At 33.0% G+C, this 22,003-nt stretch overlaps 2 protein-coding genes across 3 annotated transcripts; one reads left to right on the forward strand and one right to left on the reverse strand.

Annotated features, from left to right (window-relative positions):
* Positions 1–3,610: 3,610 nt before the first annotated feature.
* Positions 3,611–16,617, reverse strand: LOC139504948 (elongation factor 1-beta-like). 2 transcript variants are annotated; one of them, XR_011659463.1, is made up of 6 exons: positions 16,457–16,617; positions 13,682–13,807; positions 7,531–7,700; positions 6,096–6,657; positions 4,732–5,924; positions 3,611–3,798 (listed from the first exon to the last, which is right to left on the reverse strand). XR_011659463.1 is itself a non-coding variant. In XM_071294826.1 (6 exons), the coding sequence occupies exons 1-6, from the start codon at positions 16,534–16,536 to the stop codon at positions 3,712–3,714; spliced, it is 657 nt and encodes a 218-aa protein (XP_071150927.1). In that variant the 5' UTR covers positions 16,537–16,616; the 3' UTR covers positions 3,611–3,711. The 2 variants fall into 2 exon arrangements, 1 of the variants encoding a protein (XP_071150927.1); XM_071294826.1 differs by having other exon boundaries at positions 4,732–4,799; positions 6,532–6,657; positions 16,457–16,616.
* Positions 16,618–16,783: 166 nt separating this feature from the next.
* Positions 16,784–21,881, forward strand: LOC139504947 (uncharacterized). Its single transcript, XM_071294825.1, has 4 exons — positions 16,784–16,832; positions 18,142–18,208; positions 18,620–18,708; positions 19,782–21,881. Exons 2-4 carry the CDS (start codon positions 18,148–18,150, stop codon positions 20,367–20,369), a joined length of 738 nt encoding a protein of 245 aa, XP_071150926.1. The 5' UTR covers positions 16,784–16,832; positions 18,142–18,147; the 3' UTR covers positions 20,370–21,881.
* Positions 21,882–22,003: the final 122 nt, after the last annotated feature.

The raw sequence follows: 22,003 nt of genomic DNA on the forward strand, positions 1-22,003 counted from the left end.
TTTTTATCAATTAACTGTTCACAAAAGTATAATTAATCGAAATATTAAGGATTTTCTTATCTAAGCTATTATCTGAGCATCACTGATGAGTCCTGTAGATGCCCGTCTGGTGTAGCAAATTACAAGCCTGGTACCTTTGATAACTAAGCATATCTCCAATACTTTTTCTATTTGCTATACCCCAATAATTGGTGCAGCATTGAATAATTGTGCACAATCTTCGTCAAACTTTAATTAATAAATGCCAGTGTTTTGTAATACGCTTCTTCATCTTGCGTATATATGGGTTATATTTAGTTACAAAAACTAACTGAATATTTTGTTTTTGTTTTGATTTGTTTTGTAGTAATAAATCAGTACGATCAATTGATAAAGCATCAGTAATACTATCAACTATTTCGCGTGTTGCATGGGTGTTTTATAATAACAAAACTAATCAGTAAAGGTTAAATTATACAAGGACAAAACAAATTAAGAAACGTTAACATGTAGTTAAGATGATAAATAAAGTCAGTACCTAGAACCTATACTTCAAGACCATCATGTATTATCTGTGAATTGATATGGAATATTTATCCACATGGTCTTGGTATCTTCAAATGAACTTTTTTAGAAAGGGGGCGAGATCACCAACGTTGTGCTCAGACACTGGCGAAGCTTTAAGTCTTGAGTAGCAGTTGAAAAAAAATTGGGTGTATCTGTTTTCCAAGAGACAATTATATTTTCAGTCTTCTCTGTTACTATTAAAAATCACACCTTTGAACCTTGGGATAATATAAAGATTAATGTTTGTTTTATTTTATAGTTAGTTTTTTGTCGATCAATTTAAATGGACAGCATGGCTTAAAATGGTCTATTAGAATAGACCATCAAGGAAAATGGAAAATCGGATTGATTAAAAAAAATGTAAGGTTCTACAGTCTAATTGTACATAAATTATCTGACAATTCCTTCAATCAGATATTTTTCAACTCTCCACCAGAGACCAAATGATACAGCTCTGAATTTGGATTGTGATTAAATATTTGACACAGTATAGGTTTTTTCTTTTTAAATTCTGAAATCTGAAATGAGAAAAAAAAATTGACCCCCACCCCAATTTTTTTTCTCACTTCTCCCTTTCCTGTATTCCAGAATAATTTTAAATTTCTAATGGAGTTTGCAACAATAACTAATCATTTAAATACATCATAAAATATCAAAATAAAAATTTGTCATACAGTCATGGTTAAAATCAATAATAATTAATAGCAACTCCTAAAAAAATAAATGGCGAATGTGTCCAAAAGGACACAGATGTTGCCCCCTCTAGAATATAACATTAAAAAGAACTGTAAAAGTGACGCCGCCAAAAATTGAACTTAAACTAAGTTTAGAGGTAATAAGCATTATATACACTTTTCATTAAATTTAGTTGAGACAAACTTAAGTTAAGAGAACAGAAACTAAAAAATTCTTCAATTTTTCCACTTGTATAGGGGCATAACCCTAGAATGGTTATCAAAGTACTTGTAATCACTGAATGGTAAAGATTGCTTTAATTTATCAGTTGGTAGTAAAGTGAATATTGCATTGTATATTGTATATATAGCATTGATTTAAGTTGATTCGACTTATATTCTGAACAAAGAAAGATAACTCCAATTTTAAAAGATGATTATATAAAGCATTGGGTTTAGGCAATTCTACAACCATTCTGGACAAAGAAAGAGAACTCCAATTTATTGACTTGAAACTACAAAAATGCTTATTTTTGGCCCCTTATTCCTAGACTGTTTGCCCCATAACCCTTAAAATATATCTCAACCTTCAACTTATGGTATTAAACATTGTGGTACAATTTCAGAACAATTGAAATACTTAGACACAACTTATTGTTCTGACACTAGATAAATGCTATCTTTGGAACCTTTTGGCCCTTAATTCCTAAACCTTACGGACCATAACCCCCAAAATCAATCCAAGCTTCCTTTTGTGGTTATAAACATTGTGTTAAAATTTTATTGATTTCTGTCTACTTATAGTAGTAAAGTTATTATCCGGAAAGCATCCGTCTTTGGACGACGCTCTTAGAAATACAAGTTCTACAAAATGCCTATATGAATGGAAGTTTATCGAATCTAATTGGAAGTTATGACTTAAACAGAAAACGTAACATTGAAAATAGCTTATCAACTTTATGTTGTACTGGTATACCACTGTCCCAGGTTAAGGGGAGGGTTGGGATCCCGCCACATTATTTATGCATGTGCCTGTCCCAAGTCAGGAGCCTGTATATTCAGTGGTTGTCGTTTGTTTATGTGTTACATATTTGTTTTTCGTTCATTTTTTTAAATAAATAAGGCCGTTAGTTTTCCTCGTTTGAATTGTTTTACATTGTCTTATCAGGGCCTTTTATAGCTGACTATGCGGTATGGGCTTTGCTCATTGTTGAAGGCCGTATGGTGACCTATAGTTGTTAATGTCTGTCATTTTGGTCTTTTGTGGATAGTTGACTCATTGGCAATCATACCACATCTTCTTTTTTATATCTATCAAACTAACTTAAGCAGAAAATTTTACATTGAAAATTTTCCTCAGTTTACTTTTTGCTAGTTAATTTAAAGTTGCTGGACCATGACCTAGTGGGAAGGGCCTTGAAATTGTCGTCAAAAAGTTATATGAACTGATAGTAATACAACTTTCTATAAAATATCAATGATCTATCACAAGTAGTTCCTATTAAACTTAACTTGAGCAGTTAACAATTGTTGATACCACCAGTCGCAGAAAAAGTAATCCCAATCTCGAGACGAAACAACTGGTCTTTTTGAACCTCTCCAAATCTGGTTCAAACTTCACAATCTAAGTGTAGACATGTTAGTGTTAAGTATAGATAGCACAACATTTTCAAGTGTTTACTAGTATTTCAATAGCTTTTCTTTATCAAATAACATTTATATATTGCATTATTATGATTTCCAACAGGATTTCAAATGAAGGACAAAGTTCGAATGAATACTTTAAAGAGACTGACTGGTGGTTCACTTGAAAACTTCAAAAGATATCACAAGCCAGGTAGTCCATGTGATACTTAACTGTTTGTCTGTTTTGCACAATAAATAATTGGGGATGTGTCCATGGGGCAAAGATGAGAACAAGAACGATAAAAGTGAAGCTACCCAAATTCACATTTGATCCAAGTGTTGTGGTAATTAGCATTCTGTTTAAGTTTCATAACATTTGGTTGAGGCAAATATAAGTAAGCTAAGAGAAAAGAAAAAAATCAGCAATTTTTCAATTTGTAAAAGGGCATAACTCTAGAAAGGTAAAAGTGCAGCCAACCATATTCAAATTTGATATGTGCTTTGTGGTAATCAGCATTGTGTATAAGATTCATAATATTTGGTTGAGGCAAACATAAGTTTTGAGAACAGAAACCAATTTAGAATGTACAGATGTACATTCAGACGAAGAAGGGTTGGACTTAATGCACTCTGCTATGGTGGGGGCATAAATATGTTTAAACTAAAACTGACTGAAGAGATATAACAAGAGACATTATGGTGTACACACTTGCTGTGTTGTAACATTAAATCACACTTGCAATAATAAAATAAACATAGAAACATTTTGGTGTTTCCGATTTTTTTAATTTCTCACTCCTCACATAGATCTAGCACTGACTGGTGGTAATAATTTATAAAGTTATGTCCCTTTTCACTTTTAAGTTTAAATCTTATTAAATGCAGCAATGTCAACAGATTGTACATAGTCTTCAAAAGCTGTTATTGCTTCTTCAAGGAAATCTGTACCAACCTGTAAAATAAACATTTACTATTACAGACACTCTATCTTTTAAACTGGCTTCTTTTGATACAATAATAAAAACAGTCACACTGGTGTATTTTGAAACAACTAGATATCATTGAGATGGGAGCCATCTCTGTGGGCCCTGTTGTGAATAATGAACATTAAAGAATTTGTATCTTTACCATGGGACTTCGGGTTGTTAACCGACACCAAAGTTTTTGACCTTGACCTTTGACCTAGGAAGTTGTAGATAAATTATGACACACCCTTTGGTGTTGGGTTTATATACATGTCAAGTATAAGTTTTGAAATCATAACTGTTCTCTAGATATAGAGGACACAATCTGTTACGGACAGAAAGACTGATCCCTATAGGGTGTCCACCATTTGGCAGGGCCCCAATAAGAAAACAATAGCTCTACAATGTCCCGTTTCCAAACATTGCATAGTTATTGTTGGTATGCCAACTGTTTCAATGTTTTTCATTCCAAACTGTTTTAATTATTATATATATAAGTTTGAGAAGTTTCGATTGTGTGAAATAAAAATTAACAACATAAACATTCTTAAAAAATTATCCATTAATATATTTCCTAGATGTGTTCATGTATTCCTCTTCAAATAGAATTTCCTGTTTTCAAATTTAAACTAATACCTTCAAAATAAATCAAACTTTTATACTTACAGAGCAGTGTTTAAGTCTGTAATTCAGAGGTTGTAGTTAATTGTCTCATTGGCAATTATATCATATATCTTCTTATTTTTATATTTCAAGTTTCTAAGGGATAAGTGGGCCATAACAACAGTAGATTCATAGACTTTCACATATGCATTCAAACTGACAAGGTCAAATAAGTTATATCTTCACAACTTGGTAGCATGGGATAAAAATAATAATTTTCAAATGCGTACGAGTTTGATTTAGTTACAGGGACTTACTTTGTCATCTTCAACAACACATCCTATCTGTAATTTTTTTATTCCATATCCTACAGGTACCAGTTTACCTGAAACAGAAAAAAAACATCATCCAATATTATTACATAAATGGGAAGATAATTTCTCTAATGTTAAAAGTAGTGTTGTCAACGATTAACCGGTTAAACGGTTAATCAGACTTTTTTCAATTTTGATAGATTTGATATAAATTTGTATTGAAATCAATAAATAGTTATGTTTTATTTTAAAAATATTGTCGTGGTAATTAATTTGACAGATCAATTGTCCAGTATGTTGATTGCTTTTGTTAATCATAAAGACATAAAGTTAATTAGAGCTCAGGACAGGATCTTAAAGAAACATAATTAGTACACATGCTTTTTTAAGTCACTTTAAATTAGTAATGCGATTAAATTTTACTAATTTCTTCATTATTTCGTTTTTGATCAAATATTGTGTAAACCTACATCTAAATGTGCAACCTCCGTAGTGCAAGGCTTAGTCTTACTTTAAACAAAATGTTAACTCAAAAATTGTGAAATACAATTCTCAATGTATACATGATAGTACGAGTAACATGCTTAAAGAAACAAGCAAACAAAGTAAAGAAACGTGTCGTACGGAAACCTATAGTTATTTATTTCTGTGTAATTTTGGTCTCTTGTGGAAAATTGTCTCATTGGCAATCATACCACATCTTCTTTTTAATAATTTATCATTTAAAATTGAAACACTCCACACCTCTTTTTCGGAGACAACAAGAGAAAAGGAAAGAATAATTGGTTTCAGACATAATCAATTCCAAGAGATCAAGAAGTTTTTGTTTTTTATTTTATCAATCTGAAGTTGGTACAAACGCTAAAGTTAATACGATGAATTTGATTATTAAGAGTCAAACTTCGCCAGGAATCCTCAGACAAGCCTTATAATGCCAAAGGACAAACTTTAATTCCATAAGCGAAAATTTATGACTTTGATGAAAGGTTGTCAAATTGACACTCATACCACATCTTATGTGAAAGGTACTATTGATAAGACTTTTAAACACCAAATTAAACTACTGGTTAACCGGTCGAACGATTATCCGAGTAACCGGTTAGGAAAAAGTGTACAATTTGACAACACTAGTTAAAAGATACAAAAGCTGTGTCTTTGATCTGAAACACAAGGACCTGTTTACTGCTATTGCTATACTCCAAAGCCTACTGAATAATTACAGTTATACACAATAATGTATGGAATTTTACCTTCGCAAAATTATCTATACTTAAATCTTTCCCAAAATGATCTATACTAAAATCTTTCCTCAAAAAAGGGTTTTATATCTGTTTAATGTTCCAACATATTTCAGATAAATAAAATACATCCAATTCTTATGTTAAGGATTTTTCAAGTTTGCAAACCATCTAAATGAAAAAAAAGTTGCTCGATAAATAGCAGATTTGTTCTTAAAATCTAACTATTTGTACTGAATTCTGTTTTAAAGATAAAATAGATATAAATAGAAAAAGATGTAGTGTATGTGTCAAATACTTAAATTTGACTAAAAAAGGATGTTTATGTCTTGCATCAATATTTAAATGTCATATGTGAGTAATTCTTCAGGTTCTTTAGATATACCATATGTAAAAGGAGGAACGAAGTAATTAGCTATATCTCAACCAATATCCCAGAATTCCTTTCTTTATCTTAGAAAGTCTTTTAATGGAAATAAGCAATAACTTACAGTCAATGATTCATTCTTCATATTAAAGACCTTCTTGTATGTTTTCTTAACACCTGAGTAAAATGTTTACTTACCTTTACCCCATAGAAGACCATCTGTTTCAACAGTTCGTACTAATTTTTCCATTGCTACCATATCTGTTTCATCATCCCATGGTTTCACATCTAGCACAATACTACTTTTGGCTATAAGGGCAGGTTCTAAGAAATATCATGACATATAAGTTAAGAAATACAATATGTCATTGTTAAAATTATTGAATGAAAACAGAATAGATAGACTTATAAAAGCTGAGACCAAACACAAAAGCTTTGTTGCAACCAATAATTTGCTATGAGGGGGTCCCTTATTCAAGTTTCCTTATCCTCCCTTTTTACTTTTTCCATCCCCCCCCCCCCCCCCCCTACTTTAAGTTGCCTTCTCAATCTCAAAGTTCATGTCTTCTGGACTAACTTACCCCAAGAACAAATCCGTCAATGCATACTTATGCAAATTCAAATGAAGGAAAAGAATTAAACTAGTTTTAAAATTTACATTATATATGTACAATATAGCATGTTTGGCAAAATTATGATTCATTTAGGTTTCAATTGCAAAAAAGTCCTACATAATATCTTTATTCTCTTAAAACAGAAATCAGATAATTAATACTTTCAAGAAAATATCTTACAGCATAAAATAACTTTTAAAATGTCAATAAAAACATGACAACATTGATAAAAAGCATGTGAAGCATCATAACTTATTTCTGATTACACACACTTCTTTAGTGTGAGAGGTTGTAAGCAATTTCACACTGATATGTTGCAAAGATAACTAGAAATAGTAGAAAGGTGTAATGGAAGGACAAATACAATGTACATTAAGGAATTGATAAAAGTTAACTACTGTTTATTCTGTAAAATCAGAAATATTTGGAGCATTTATTATTGTGCATTTTTTTAAAGAATTGTCAAAATATGAATTTAGAGTATTTGTAAAGTTGGAAAATACTATCTGAACAGCAGTTTGCGTCACTGCTGATTAAAACCAGCTACATTTGACAAGTCAACATACAAAATGTATATTCCTACTTTTAGCTTTCTTTTCTGCGTATTGTTGTAGTCTTTTCTGTTTTTCTTTTTCTACTTCTTCTTCATCATCTGATCCAAACAGATCAAAATCATCCTCATCAGCATCTCCATTAGAGGCAGCTGGGGCTGCAGATCCATAGGAATTTATGTCTTTCTTTGTACCTGGAAAACTAAAGCAAAGAGAATCCTTATGTAGTAAAACCTAACACATAAATGTTAACATTTCATTGTACCAGTGGCATGACCTACTATTTCAAGAGAGTTTAGTGTCACATTCTATTCAGTACAGTAATTATTCAGAGCTCTGGAACATTTTTGAAAGGATAGACACAATTTTGTTATTTTGCAAAGTGATCATCAGAATATTTTTTTCAAAGACCACCAGGAAAAACAGATTTTGAGAACTCTTGAGTAATACTCTAACAAATCTATAACAATGCATGTACATATACCCCCATTCATAATTCAAAGAATGGGTACACAGGAAGTGCATGTAGGAATGTGACAGATCAGAACCTACATGTACAACTCATTCAATTGTATATTTATCTCTATTCCAACACTTTAAGAGGGGGACAGGACCTTTTTCCGGATGTCAGGATCAGGTGTTTTTTTAAGCTCGGGATTTTGGGATTGATCCTTTCGGGATACGGGAAATCTTTTTTTGAAATTTCGGGATTAATTCCAGACCTCAGAATTTCATGTTTGTAAGCCCAGGATTTCGGGATCAGGACCCCTCCAACCCCCTCCTCTTTAAGTCCCTAAATATTATTCAAAACATTCTTACATTTGAAACCTACTTTTTAATTTGATAATACATGTAATATTTTACTACCTACATCTAGACTCAAAACAGGATGATTTGTTTAAGGAGGAACGAAGATATTAGCTAAACCTCAACCAATATCCCAGAATTCCTTTCTTTAATCTTAGAAAGTCTTTTAATGAAATAAGCAATAACTAATACTGATTCATTCTTCATAAGACTTTCTGGTGTAAACTATGTTTGCATGAAAGCTTAGTAAAATGTCACTAGACAATTTGACCAAGTAAAAACAAATGATTTTCCATTTTGGTGGTCTGACATCAATATTGTATCGAGACCCTTAAACCAATGACGTTTGGCATAGACTATTTGTGATAACTACATTTGCCCATGGAATTTTATATTCCACTGTATTCTAGAGAGAAAAACGTCCTGGTAAAAGTTTTGAAAATTGCCATGATCAAAAACTTTATGAATCATTCATGTGTCTGTTGAAGGGAAGAACAGTTCTTTCTCAAACATATCATCATAAATAAAATGTCAATATTATTATAGAACTATAGATTGTAATAGATCTGACATGTGTTATCATTTATTTTCTCTAGATCATACTATTGCTGTAATTAAGAAAGTTCACTGTTTGTGATGTCCATGGGCCTGATGGCTCTGCAATCCCCAGAAGAAATACATGTCCATGGACCTGATTGCTCTGCAATCCCCAGAAGAAATACATGTCCATGGGCCTGATGGCTCTGCAATCCCCAGAAGAAATACATGTCCATGGGCCTGATGGCTCTGCAATCCCCAGAAGAAATACATGCCCATGGGCCTGATGGCTCTGCAATCCCCAGAAGAAATACATGTCCATGGGCCTGATTGCTCTGCAATCCCCAGAAGAAATACATGTCCATGGGCCTGATTGCTCTGCAATCCCCAGAAGAAATACATGTCCATGGGCCTGATGGCTCTGCAATCCCCAGAAGAAATACATGTCCATGGACCTGATTGCTCTGCAATCCCCAGAAGAAATACATGTCCATGGGCCTGATGGCTCTGCAATCCCCAGAAGAAATACATGTCCATGGACCTGATTGCTCTGCAATCCCCAGAAGAAATACATGTCCATGAGCCTGATGGCTCTGCAATCCCCAGAAGAAATACATGTCCATGGGCCTGATGGCTCTGCAATCCCCAAAAATGATAACTATATAAGAAAGGTCAATAGAAGTATGCATTTTAAAAACTAAATAAAGACACAAAAAACTAGAGGCTCTAAAGAGCCTGTGTCGCTCACCTTGGTCTATGTGCATATTAAACAAAGGACACAAATGGATTCATGACAAAATTGTATTTTGGTGATGGTGATGTGTTTGAAGTTCTTACTTTACTGAACGATTTTGCTTCTTACAATTATATCTATCATGAACTTTGCCCATTAGTAACAGAGAACTATATTTGGTAAAAATTTACATAAATTTACCAAATTAATGAAAATTGTTAAAAATTGACTATAAAGGGCAATAACTCCTTAAGGGGTCAATTGACCATTTAGGTCATGTTGACTTATTTGTAGATCTTACTTTGCTGAACATTATTGCTGTTTACAGTTTATCTCTAACTATAATAATATTCAAGATAATAACCAAAAACAGCAAAATTTCTTCAAAATTACCAATTCAGGGGCAGCAACCCAACAACCGATTGACCGATTCATCTGAAAATTTCAGGGCAGATAGTTCTTGACCTGATTAACATTTTTATCCCCTGTCAGATTTCCTCAAAATGCTTTGGTTTTTGAGTTATAAGCCAAAAACTGCATTTTACCCCTATGTTCTATTTTTAGCGGTGGTGGCCATCTTGGTTGGTTGACCAGGTCACGCCACACATTTTTTAAACTAGATACCCCAAAGATGATTGTGGCCAAGTTTGGATTAATTTGGCCAAGTAGTTTCAGAGGAGAAGATTTTTGTAAAAGATTACTTTAATTTACGAAAAATGGTTAAAAATTGACTATAAAGGGCAATAACTCCTAAACGGGTCAACTGACCATTTTGGTCATGTTGACTTATTTGTAGATCTTACTTTGCTGAACATTATTGCTGTTTACAGTTTATCTCTATCTATAATAATATTCAAGATAATAACCAAAAACAGCAAAATTTCCTCAAAATTACCAATTCAGGGGCAGCAACCCAACAACCGATTGACCGATTCATCTGAAAATTTTAGGGCAGATAGATCTTGACCTGATAAACATTTTTATCCCATGTCAGATTTCCTCAAAATGCTTTGGTTTTTGAGTTATAAGCCAAAAACTGCATTTTACCCCTTTGTTCTATTTTTAGCCGTGGCGGCCATCTTGGTTGGTTGACCAGGTCACGCCACACATTTTTTAAACTAGATACCCCAAAGATGATTGTGGCCAAGTTTGGATTAATTTGGCCAAGTAGTTTCAGAGGAGAAGATTTTTGTAAAAGTTAACGACGACGGACGACGACGACGACGACGACGGACGCCAAGTGATCAGAAAAGCTCACTTGGCCCTTCGGGCCAGGTGAGCTAAAAATATAGGAAACAAATTTGATTGGTCGTCAATAACTGACATATTAAAAAAAGACAAACAGAATAAACACTTGCTACAGCTAAAAACAAGGTATTGTTTGATTGTTTTTTGTATTTGTTTTGGGAAGCTGTCAAACTGATATATAAGACGTACATCATTTTTGATACATTATTAGTAAATTTGTATTTTATACACATTAAACACATTAGGATTTTATATGTCATTTGACCATGATCTCCCATGTTAAAGACATTCCATTGCCACTCAGGTATATAAGTACAGATATATAAGTGTAAGCATACCAACACCACAAAGATAAATAACTATTATCAAACCCTGGTTCTATAAAATCTCCTTTCCCAAATTTTGAAAACCAATATAATAACTAGAGGCTCTAAAGAGCCTGTGTCGCTCACCTTGGTCTATGTGCATATTAAACAAAGGACACAAATGGATTCATGACAAAATTGTATTTTGGTGATGGTGATGTGTTTGAAGTTCTTACTTTACTGAACATTCTTGCTTCTTACAATTATATCTATAATGAACTTTGCCCATTAGTAACAGAGAAAAATATTTGGTAAAAATTTACATAAATTTACCAAATTAATGAAAATTGTTAAAAATTGACTATAAAGGGCAATAACTCCTTAAGGGGTCAATTGACCATTTAGGTCATGTGGACTTATTTGTAGATCTTACTTTGATGAACATTATCGCTGTATACAGTTTATTGCTATCTATAATAGTATTCAAGATAATAACCAAAAACAGCAAAATTTCTTTAAAAATTACCAATTGGAGGGCAGCAACCCAACAACCGGTTGTCCAATTCATTTGAATATTTCAGGGCGGATATATATTGACTTGATTAACAATTTAACTCCTTGTCAGATTTCCTCTAAATGATTTGGGTTTCAGAGTTATAAGCAAAAAACTACATTTTACCCCTGTTCTATTTTTAGCCATGGTGGCCATCTTGGTTGGATGGCCAGGTCATCGGACACATTTTTCAAACAAGGTACCTCAAAGATGATTGTGGCCAAGTTTGAATTAATTTGGCCCAGTAGTTTCAGAGGAGAAGATTTTTGTAAAAGATAACTAAGATTTACAAAAAATGGTTAAAAATTGACTATAAAGGGCAATAACTCCTAAAGGGGTCAACTGACCATTTCGGTCATGTTGACTTATTTGTAAATCTTACTTTGATGAACATTATTGCTGTTTACAGTTTATCTCTATCTATAATAATATTCAAGATAATAACCAAAAACAGCAAAATTTCCTCAAAATTACCAATTCAGGGGCAGCAACCCAACAACAGGTTGACCGATTCATCTGAAAATTTCAGGGCAGATAGATCTTGACCTGATAAACATTTTTACTCCATGTCAGATTTCCTCTAAATGTTTTGGTTTTTGAGTTATAAGCCAAAAACTGAATTTTACCCCTATGTTCTATTTTTAGCCGTGGCGGCCATCTTGGTTGGTTGACCGGGTCACACCACACATTTTTTAAACTAGATACCACAAAGATGATTGTGGCCAACTTTGGATTAATTTGGCCCATTAGTTTCAGAGGAGAAGATTTTTGTAAAAGATTACTTAGATTTATGAAAAATGGTTAAAAATTGACTATAAAGGGCAATAACTCCTAAAGGGGTCAACTGACCATTTCGGTCATGTTGACTTATTTGTAAATCTAACTTTGCCGAACATTATTGCTGTTTACAGTTTATCTCTATCTATAATAATATTCAAGATAATAACCAAAAACAGCAAAATTTCCTCAAAATGACCAATTCAGGGGCAGCAACCCAACAACGGGTTGACCGATTCATCTGAAAATTTCAGGGCAGATAGATCTTGACCTGATAAACATATTTACCCCAGTCAGATTTCCTCTAAATGCTTTGGTTTTTGAGTTATAAGCCAAAAACTGCATTTTACCCCTATGTTCTATTTTTAGCCTTGGCGGCCATCTTGGTTGGTTGACCGGGTCACGCCACACATTTTTTAAACAAGATACCCCAATGATGATTGTGGCCAAGTTTGGTTCAATTTGGCCCAGTAGTTTCAGAGGAGAAGATTTTTGTAAAAGATTACTTATATTTATGAAAAATGGTTAAAAATTGACTATAAAGGGCAATAACTCCTAAAGGGGTCAACTGACCATTTCGGTCATGTTGACTTATTTGTAAATCTAACTTTGCCGAACATTATTGCTGTTTACAGTTTATCTCTATCTATAATAATATTCAAGATAATAACCAAAAACAGCAAAATTTACTCAAAATGACCAATTCAGGGGCAGCAACCCAACAACGGGTTGACCGATTCATCTGAAAATTTCAGGGCAGATAGATCTTGACCTGATAAACATATTTACCCCATGTCAGATTTCCTCTAAATGCTTTGGTTTTTGAGTAATAAGCCAAAAACTGCATTTTACCCCTATGTTCTATTTTTAGCCGTGGCGGCCATCTTGGTTGGTTGACCGGGTCACGCCACACATTTTTTAAACTAGATACCCCAATGATGATTGTGGCCAAGTTTAGTTCAATTTGGCCCAGTAGTTTCAGAGGAGAAGATTTTTGTAAAAGTTAACGACGACGGACGACGGACGACAGACGACGGACGACGACGGACGCCGGACGCAAAGTGATGGGAAAAGCTCACTTGGCCCTTCGGGCCAGGTGAGCTAAAAATGAGATATTGTACTCTTCAAAACTCTTTTTTAAGCTAATCTGCCTTTTAAGAGTCTTAAGTGACAGACACTGTATGTATGTCAAACTTGTAAGTTAATTTCAATGAATACTTTACCTTGTTCTTTCTTGGTTATTGTAGGAGTTGATTTGGTTGTACCATCTCAGAGCATTTACAAGATCTTTTGATGGAGCTCCTGTAAGACCGGCAAAGACAACAGCATCAGCTTGTGATGCCTGATAGCTAAAAATATAAATATACAACTGGGTAAGCTGACATTGATTTAGCTTTCTTTCTCATTACATATTTTGTTCAATACATGTTGTATAGGGAAAGTCACCGAGACTTAAAATGCATGCACATTGTATATAATCAAATAAGCTTTTGATGAATTTGTTAATGTATATTTGCTAATTAAAAAAATGTTGAATTTATGTTTATAATTGCAAAATTGTATCTCAGGGTACTTGTTAAGGGCATATGTGCCTCCTTGACACATGTTTTTCTATCTGGAAGCACTGTTACTTGAACATTTGTGTTTGAAGTTAGTGTCTTGAGTCCTATTATCATCAGAATTATACCTCCGCTATCAAAAAGTTATTGTAAACATGCTTCTTTTAACTCCTATATTGAAGAAGAAATTGAATTTTCAAAGGCCATAATTTTATTATTAGTTTGGGGATTATCGCCTGAATTTTTGTCAAGCCTGCGAGTTTGTCTCAGAAGCCAAGACATAGTGATCCTACATTCCATCGTCCCTGTCCATAAGTATTAACTCTGTGTGTAAAGTTTATAAAATTTTAATAATTTTCTTAATTATATCCTGGATTTCTTCCAAATTTGGACAGAAGATAGTACCTGGAAATTTAATTTAAAAAAAATCCTGTTTATCCTTTTTTACTTATAATTGAACTTTTTTTTCATTTTAATTATAACTTTCTTATACTAAATATTTCCTGGATTTGTACCAAACTTGGACAGACGCTAGTGTATAATCAAAAGCTAGTATCTAGAAGGAAATTTTTTAAAAATTTATTTCCTGTTTTTCTGTATATCACAGTACTTAAAATGGACTTAAGTTTTTCTTCCAGATAACAATTACAAACAGTCTGCATTTAAAGTTTTCAAAACATTCACTAGATTTGTAAACCAATCTGTATTTTTACCACAAACTTAGACAGAAGCTTCTTACAATCAAAAGATAGTATCTAGGAGAATTATTGATATTACAGCATCTTCAATTTCAAACAATACTGTGTTCAGAAAAATTGCTAACCAAAAGGGGGCTTTTAAAGGGCTGCCTTTTGAGAAATCTTTTGCACCTTGCTTATTTTTCCTCAAATTCCCAAAAAATATTTTGCACAATAAAATACATGTATATTCCGTTTGGGTTATTATATTATATAACGGAAGTGGAATACATGTATCAATATTATAACTCATTTGAGAGATAAAGTTCATAAACCCCAACCTGTGCAAGAATTTAACTATGGTACAACTGAACTGACAAATGGGTTATATTACTGAATACTGAGATGTTATAACTTTTTTTCCCCAGCAAAACAAAATTTTACACTAAACTCCAGATCTTTTATTAACCCTTTCAACGCTACACAAAAAAATAGAAAAATGGCTGCTGCTGCTGCATTTTTTTTTGTGTTCATTCATTAGAACAGTATATTCCTTTTCAGACTGCTGTATCTTTTTTATTATAAGAGATACAGAAAAAGTTATTGCATGAAAAATGCTCAGGAGAGTATGAACTGTAATGTTAGGCAGTTATTTCAGTAAAATTTTTATCAGGTTACCTGCATTTTCAGGTAATTAACAGGTAAAAGGTGTAATTTGATACATTTGTGTTGAATTTTGAATAAAAACTACTTTTCGTCTTCATCTATTTTGTTTTTTTATCTGCCATATAATAAAGAAGACACCAATTGCTCGATTCCGTAGCGTATTGCACCATACATAATGTATTATGTAATCATGGCACAAATCAGTGGCTCCGTTCTCAAAATTTTCAGTCAACCTCCGTTTTCCCCCCTTTTTCTACGTCTCGTAATGATCAATCAAATCATATTTCCCACACGAATTGAATGTAATAAACACATTGAGATAACAAGAAACCTTTTAACTAATCCTCGTCATAAGTTTCGCCATAGAAATGCTGAAATATTTCCATATTGGCAGCTTCGTTTCCGATTTCCGCCATTTGCATTTGTCAAAATATTTGTTTTTATTTTCCTCCAATTTTCCTTCTACTGCATGATTTTACAATAAAAATTGCCGGGATTTCAAGCGCAAATGAGACCTTGCATATCCCCGATTCATACAAGGAAAAATTAGAGAGGACTCGAATGAAAACCGAATGGTTTAAGAGTCCTTACGAAAAATCCGTTGTCATCGCGGCATATGCCGCGAATAGCAGTGGCGGACGGCGTATGTCATCACGGCATATGCCGTGTATAGCGTTGAAAGGGTTAAGACTGAATTACAGTTAACCCTAGGCAAATCGGTGTAGATGTCATGGAACAATCCATGTTAATATTGTCATTAAGAAATGTGTTTCAAAACTTTTCAAACACTATGTACGCATGGTTAAATATGTCAAATTATGGCCTCTTGTCTGATGAAACCCAAATTATTGTATTGATAGAAAAATCAGTCACATGAAATGGATTATCTTCGTTAGTTTATTTTCAAAAGAGCACAAAATACAATTATTCAGGATTTTGTTTTGGCCTAAAACAATGGCTCAGTAGAATCCGTATTACTTGTTCAGCAACCAGTCTATTGGGTTGCTGTCTCTCTGACTCACTGAATTTGACTGACAGTTGCATTGTTTGTTTTTCTCCACATAGAAAACGCTTTATTTCCTTGATATACACTAACCCTTCAATGTAACTTTTGTCTGCTAAGTAAGCGTTTAAAGCCTGTTGGCCGGCTTTGGCCTTCAAATCTCCAAAACCCATGTCTTTTTTTCCACGAATATTTTTCACAACGTGGTCGCCGGTTAGTCTTGCCGAAAAGACCGGAAATATCCAAATTTTCATGCACTTCAAAAAAATTTAATTAAATAAAGTAATTAGCAACAATTTAAATATAAAATTACATTGTAAAGGGTTTAAGATTATTTTTTTTGTTAAGATTGAGATATTTTTAAATTTTTATATTACTCAAAACCATGTTTATCAAAATTTGTACTGAATATCATTGAAAGTTTACCCAGGATCCCTAGCGATTTGAATTTCCTGTAAACTTGTCCAAGGTGAATTCTGCTTGTTTTAATTTCCAAAACAAAGCTAAAATGCATCAAATCGAGTGCATAACAATATATTTTATTTGCTTGATTGCTTTCTTTTGAGGCAGGTGCTACCTGTGAAAGAGGGCGATACCCATATTTGTAGCTGTTTAAAATAACATTACATATTTTTATTCTTAAATTTATATAAACATAAAATAATTTTGAATCTTTAAACTAATGCCAACATTTGTTTGCATGATCAGAGGAGATGGATCAAGGGGGATGTCACCGGTTACACTTGTCCCCCTGAGGTTGGCAAAATTTTAGAAGCGAGTAATCGTACCACTTCCAGTCAATAATTACCAATACTCGTATTACTATTAGTGAACACACCTTATCGCTATTTGTCCACCATCACAGGAATCTCATAATAGACATCATTATAGAAAAGTTATTGTTATATGACATGATGATAAAATGTTCAAGGGGCGCAGATTCTCAGGTCAAACGTCAGAGACCTGCGTTTTATCAATAATTTTTGCAAATCTAATCTTTATTAAAGAATGTACTGATTTCTATACATATTATCGCTATATGTCCGTCATTACTGGATATTACACAGGTTCCCATAAAATTTGACGTCATAAAATAAAATATCTGACGCCACAATGAAAAAGTGATTGTTGTATGATCAAAAGTTCAAGCGGCTGGGTCAGTTGGGAATAGCGATAAGGTGTGTTCAGTATTGGGTCTGTTTTTCCAAATTACATTTTCGCCGTGGGTTCGTAACAATAACAACAATAAGAAAAAAATAAAAATCAAGGCGAATGGACCCTGGTTGAAAAGGTATCATGGCGAACAGTCCTGGATTCCAACTATTCTAACTATGAGTCATCCAGTCTGCTCTTATTCCTTTATGTGGTGACCAAGTCATCCAGTCTGCTTTTGCTCCTTCATGTGGAGTTTTCAGAAAAACAGCAAATACAAATTTTCAAGTTCTGGGTTTTACCTCCTGGTTTTGTCATTTGAAGAAATGGCCTTCCGTATGTTTCCAAATGACTGTCAAGGCTGTAAGATTAATCATGGAATTTAATTAGATTTTGATAAACATGTATACAATTGCTTTAACTTGCTTTGTTTCTACTTCAATTGACCTTTATATTGTAGCACTGTATCAATTAAAAAGAAAGTGAAAACTTTGAAGGTTTGTTTTGATGAGTTAATAGTGCAGCTACATTTTTAAGTCAACAGTACATGCTTTTTTGGTTTTTTGGTTTTCTAAATGTTCTCTTCATTGATAATAAATTATGTTTCTTTTTGGTTTTTTTTGCAGGTAAACATGTTGAAGCTCTGGCCCCTTAGTAGGGTCTTGGTGACAAGAACATCTGGGGCCATTTTTGGTATGTATTTCATGTTTTGAAAGAATAAGAAGAAATAGGCTTGATATCATATTCATGTGTAAGCCTGGTGCACAATTTATTATTAACATTTGACTATACATATAGCTAGGACTATTATCAATTGCATACTGTGTATGCATGTCTTGTTTAAAAAAGTTAAATGTTTATACCATTCTCAGAAAAAACTATTTGTCTTATATATCCCAAAAAGAGAATAGGCAAGAAGAAAGAGTGATTAAAAAACTTCTGTATTAAAGAATATGAGCCTTAAAGCTTTTTTCATTTTATGGGGATAAATCAAGGTGAAAGCAACCAAAATTCAAAAAAAAAAACACAAAATGTTCAATATTTTTCTATTATTGTTATTTTTTTTTAGGACACATTATTCATGTTAATTACTTTTCATTTCAGCACGTACTAACACAACAGCTCAAGATAAAGTAGAAGTGTTTGTTGATGATAAACAAGTATTCGTGGCTCCAGGAACTACAGTATTGCAGGTTTGTGTATTGTTATAATATTACCATTTATAGATATAGGAAGATGTGGTGTAAGTGCCAATGAGACAACTCTCCATCCAAATAACAATTTACAAAAGTAAACCATTATATGTCAATGTACGGCCTTCAACACGGAGCCTTGGCTCACACTGAACAAAAAGCTATAAAGGGCCCCAAAATTACTAGTGTAAAACCATTCAAACGGGAAAACCAACAGTCTAATCTATATAAAAAACGAGAAACAAGAAACACGTATAAATTACATAAACAAACCACAACTACTGTACATCAGATTCCTGACTTAGGACAGGTGCAAACATTTGCAGCGGGATTAAACGTTTTAATGGTACCATTTATGTATATTTCTAATTATGATTTTTTTTGTGTATCCAAATACAATATTTAACATGGTTAACGTTGATTGCAATTGCTTGTAGGAAGTTGTATTCTCTTATGATTGTGGCCTGTTATTTGTTTCTCACATGAAGATGTTTTTTAGTGTCACACTGAATGACGTGTGATATGAATAGGCAATCTATACGAAAAATGTGCTGAATTAAATTGATTTTGCAATATGTTAAGGAATTATTATATTTCAATTGACCATTAGTTAGGTCAATGATGACTTTCAAAGATTGCAAAGGACAACTTTTCCCATAATTTGTGTTATCTTCAATAGTATACAAATGACTCACATATTTTACATAAAAATATTCTTTTTATTAAATTTAAATTTGATTCCCTTTTGATGTGTACAAAAAGGTTGGATAATGGTGATTATAATGAGTTTTCAATATATGATTGCATTATGTCTCTACCTAACTATCACTCAAATTTTTGGTTTTTTTTGTACAAAATAAATGAATTGGCATATCTCCAAATTATTTACAACTAACATGACTAAGCTGGTATTTAAAATAACATCTGACTTGATGTCATCTTCTTCTAAACTGACTTTCTACACAGTTAAAGATAGTTTAACTTTGAATTCTGGCTTTTGAAAATATCTGTACGGTATGTATAGTTGATACAGATTTATATCCTCATGAATTCTCTGAACTTTTGTTATACAGGCTTGTGCAGAAGCAGGAGTAGAGATTCCTAGATTTTGCTATCATGATAGATTGTCAATAGCTGGTAACTGTAGAATGTGTCTGGTCGAAGTAGAAAAGTCAGCTAAGGTAAGAACTCTCTATCATGACAGATTGTCAATAGCTGGTAACTGTAGAATGTGTCTGGTCGAAATAGAAAAGTCGGCTAAGGTAAGAACTCTCTATCATGACAGATTGTCAATAGCTGGTAACTGTAGAATGTGTCTGGTCGAAATAGAAAAGTCGGCTAAGGTAAGAACTCTCTATCATGACAGATTGTCAATAGCTGGTAACTGTAGAATGTGTCTGGTCGAAGTAGAAAAGTCGGATAAGGTAAGAACTCTCTATCATGACAGATTGTCAATAGCTGGTAACTGTAGAATGTGTCTGGTCGAAGTAGAAAAGTCGGCTAAGGTAAGAACTCTCTATCATGACAGATTGTCAATAGCTGGTAACTGTAGAATGTGTCTGGTCGAAGTAGAAAAGTCGGCTAAGGTAAGATCTTTCTGTATATTTTGTTTAATTGGTTTTCTCTGCAAAACAAAATCTGTCATCGACACCACTTTTTAGCTCACCTGACCATCACTTGGCGTCCGGCATCCGTCTTCCTTATACTTTTACAAAATCTTCTCCTCTGAAACTACTGGGCCAAATTTAACCAAACTTGGCCACAATCATCATTGGTATTTCTATTTTAAAAAAATTGTTGGTTGACCCTTCCAACCAACCAAGATGGCAGCCATGGCTATAAATAGAACATAGGGATAAAATGTAGATTTTGGCTTATAACTCTGAAACCAAAGCATTTAGAGCAAATCTGACATGGGGGTAAAATTGTCTATTAGGTCAAGATCTTTCTGCCCTGAAAATTTCAGACAAATCAGACAACCCGTTGTTGGGTTGCTGCCCCTGGATTAGTAATTCAGTGTTCTCCCCAGAAATTTTGGATAGCATCACATTTTGCGTAAATAAAAATAATTGTATTTTTTTAATTTCGTTTGTCGCGTCACGTTGATGCTCTATTTCTTTAATATGTTTTAGTTTATATTGTTCAATTCATGACTGAGAATACAATTAAACTATAACCACAAAAACAGTTGTTTCAGTTTATGTTTTCTTTATTCATTTATAGTTACAGAATTATTTTTTCCTCTTGTGCCAAATAAAAATAAATATGTGGTTTCAGTTACCCAACAATAAGTCAAATGAATGAATGGTTCATTATAGATCAACCTGTATATATACAAAACTAAATATCTAGTACACAAAATTAACTATTTTTTATAGTATATCAAGTAAAGATAAAGTAGCAAAAGTAGCAAAAAAAAATAAATTTAAAAACTTTTTTTTATCATGTTTATGAAATTCATTGTTTCATGGCACTTAATGAATTAGTTCCAGTTGTTTCTTATTTTTACATTAAAATGATATGTATTTTTAACAAAGTTATCTAACAAATAGTCTGTTAAAGCATAGTATTCTCTCTTGGTATATTTTTTCTGTCTACTGTCCATCTGTTGTCATTATCGTGAAAATGCGGATTTTTGTCATATCTGGTCCGGTTCCAATCCGTAGTTTACACAAAAATGTGCAATGGCGGCAGTAGAAAAATTTACGAAAATGTCCGAGAATAAACATTGTTTGACAAGAGATTGTGAATGAATAAGACGCTTTTAATGCATTAAATGGATTAAACATAAACTTAAGCCAATTATGATAACTTTTTAAAGAAGTATTAAACTTATTTTAGCTCTAAACCAAAATTCTCGCTCTCGTATTACCGGAAGGGAAAGAAAGTAATTTTTGGAGAGTTGCACAAATAAACGACCGTTTTAAAAAAAAATAAAAATTGTTTCAATCTTTGAAGTTTCGTAATACAAAACGTAGATTTCGAATTGTTTTGTGATTGCATTTTTCCATGTCGAAATTGGTTATTGCAGACACGTGGTATTTATAGTCGTGTCTCAAGTGTCAGCTTGGGATATTCGCATCCAAACAGTTATCACCCTGAGGGCAATTAACACCTAGCTATTTAATCTCTTAATTGCCTTTAGTGTCTGACTTAAAGCGATTACAATTAAAGTTGATATAATTTTTATGATCATAATCGATAATAGATGAAAGTTCAAAATTGAGGACAAGTAAAATAATTATAGCGTCGCGGGAATTATTATAGCATCACGGTGAAAAAATAAAGCGTCGCG

The sequence above is a fragment of the Mytilus edulis genome, unplaced genomic scaffold (genome assembly GCF_963676685.1).
Source record: "Mytilus edulis unplaced genomic scaffold, xbMytEdul2.2 SCAFFOLD_1085, whole genome shotgun sequence".
NCBI lineage: Eukaryota > Metazoa > Mollusca > Bivalvia > Mytilida > Mytilidae > Mytilus > Mytilus edulis.

Excerpts from the sequence above, each read along its gene's own strand:
- LOC139504948 (XM_071294826.1), bottom strand. The coding sequence starts at position 16,536 with ATGGGTTTTGGAGATTTGAAGGCCAAAGCCGGCCAACAGGCTTTAAAC. Across the intron at positions 7,701-13,681 it reads AATAACCAAGAAAGAACAAG|TTTTCCAGGTACAAAGAAAG; the intron begins GTAAAGTATTCA and ends TCTTTGCTTTAG. Across the intron at positions 6,658-7,530 it reads CGCAGAAAAGAAAGCTAAAA|AACCTGCCCTTATAGCCAAA; the intron begins GTAGGAATATAC and ends GATATTTCTTAG.
- LOC139504947 (XM_071294825.1), top strand. The coding sequence starts at position 18,148 with ATGTTGAAGCTCTGGCCCCTTAGTAGGGTCTTGGTGACAAGAACATCT. Across the intron at positions 18,209-18,619 it reads AACATCTGGGGCCATTTTTG|CACGTACTAACACAACAGCT; the intron begins GTATGTATTTCA and ends TTTTCATTTCAG. Across the intron at positions 18,709-19,781 it reads CAGGAACTACAGTATTGCAG|GCTTGTGCAGAAGCAGGAGT; the intron begins GTTTGTGTATTG and ends TTTGTTATACAG.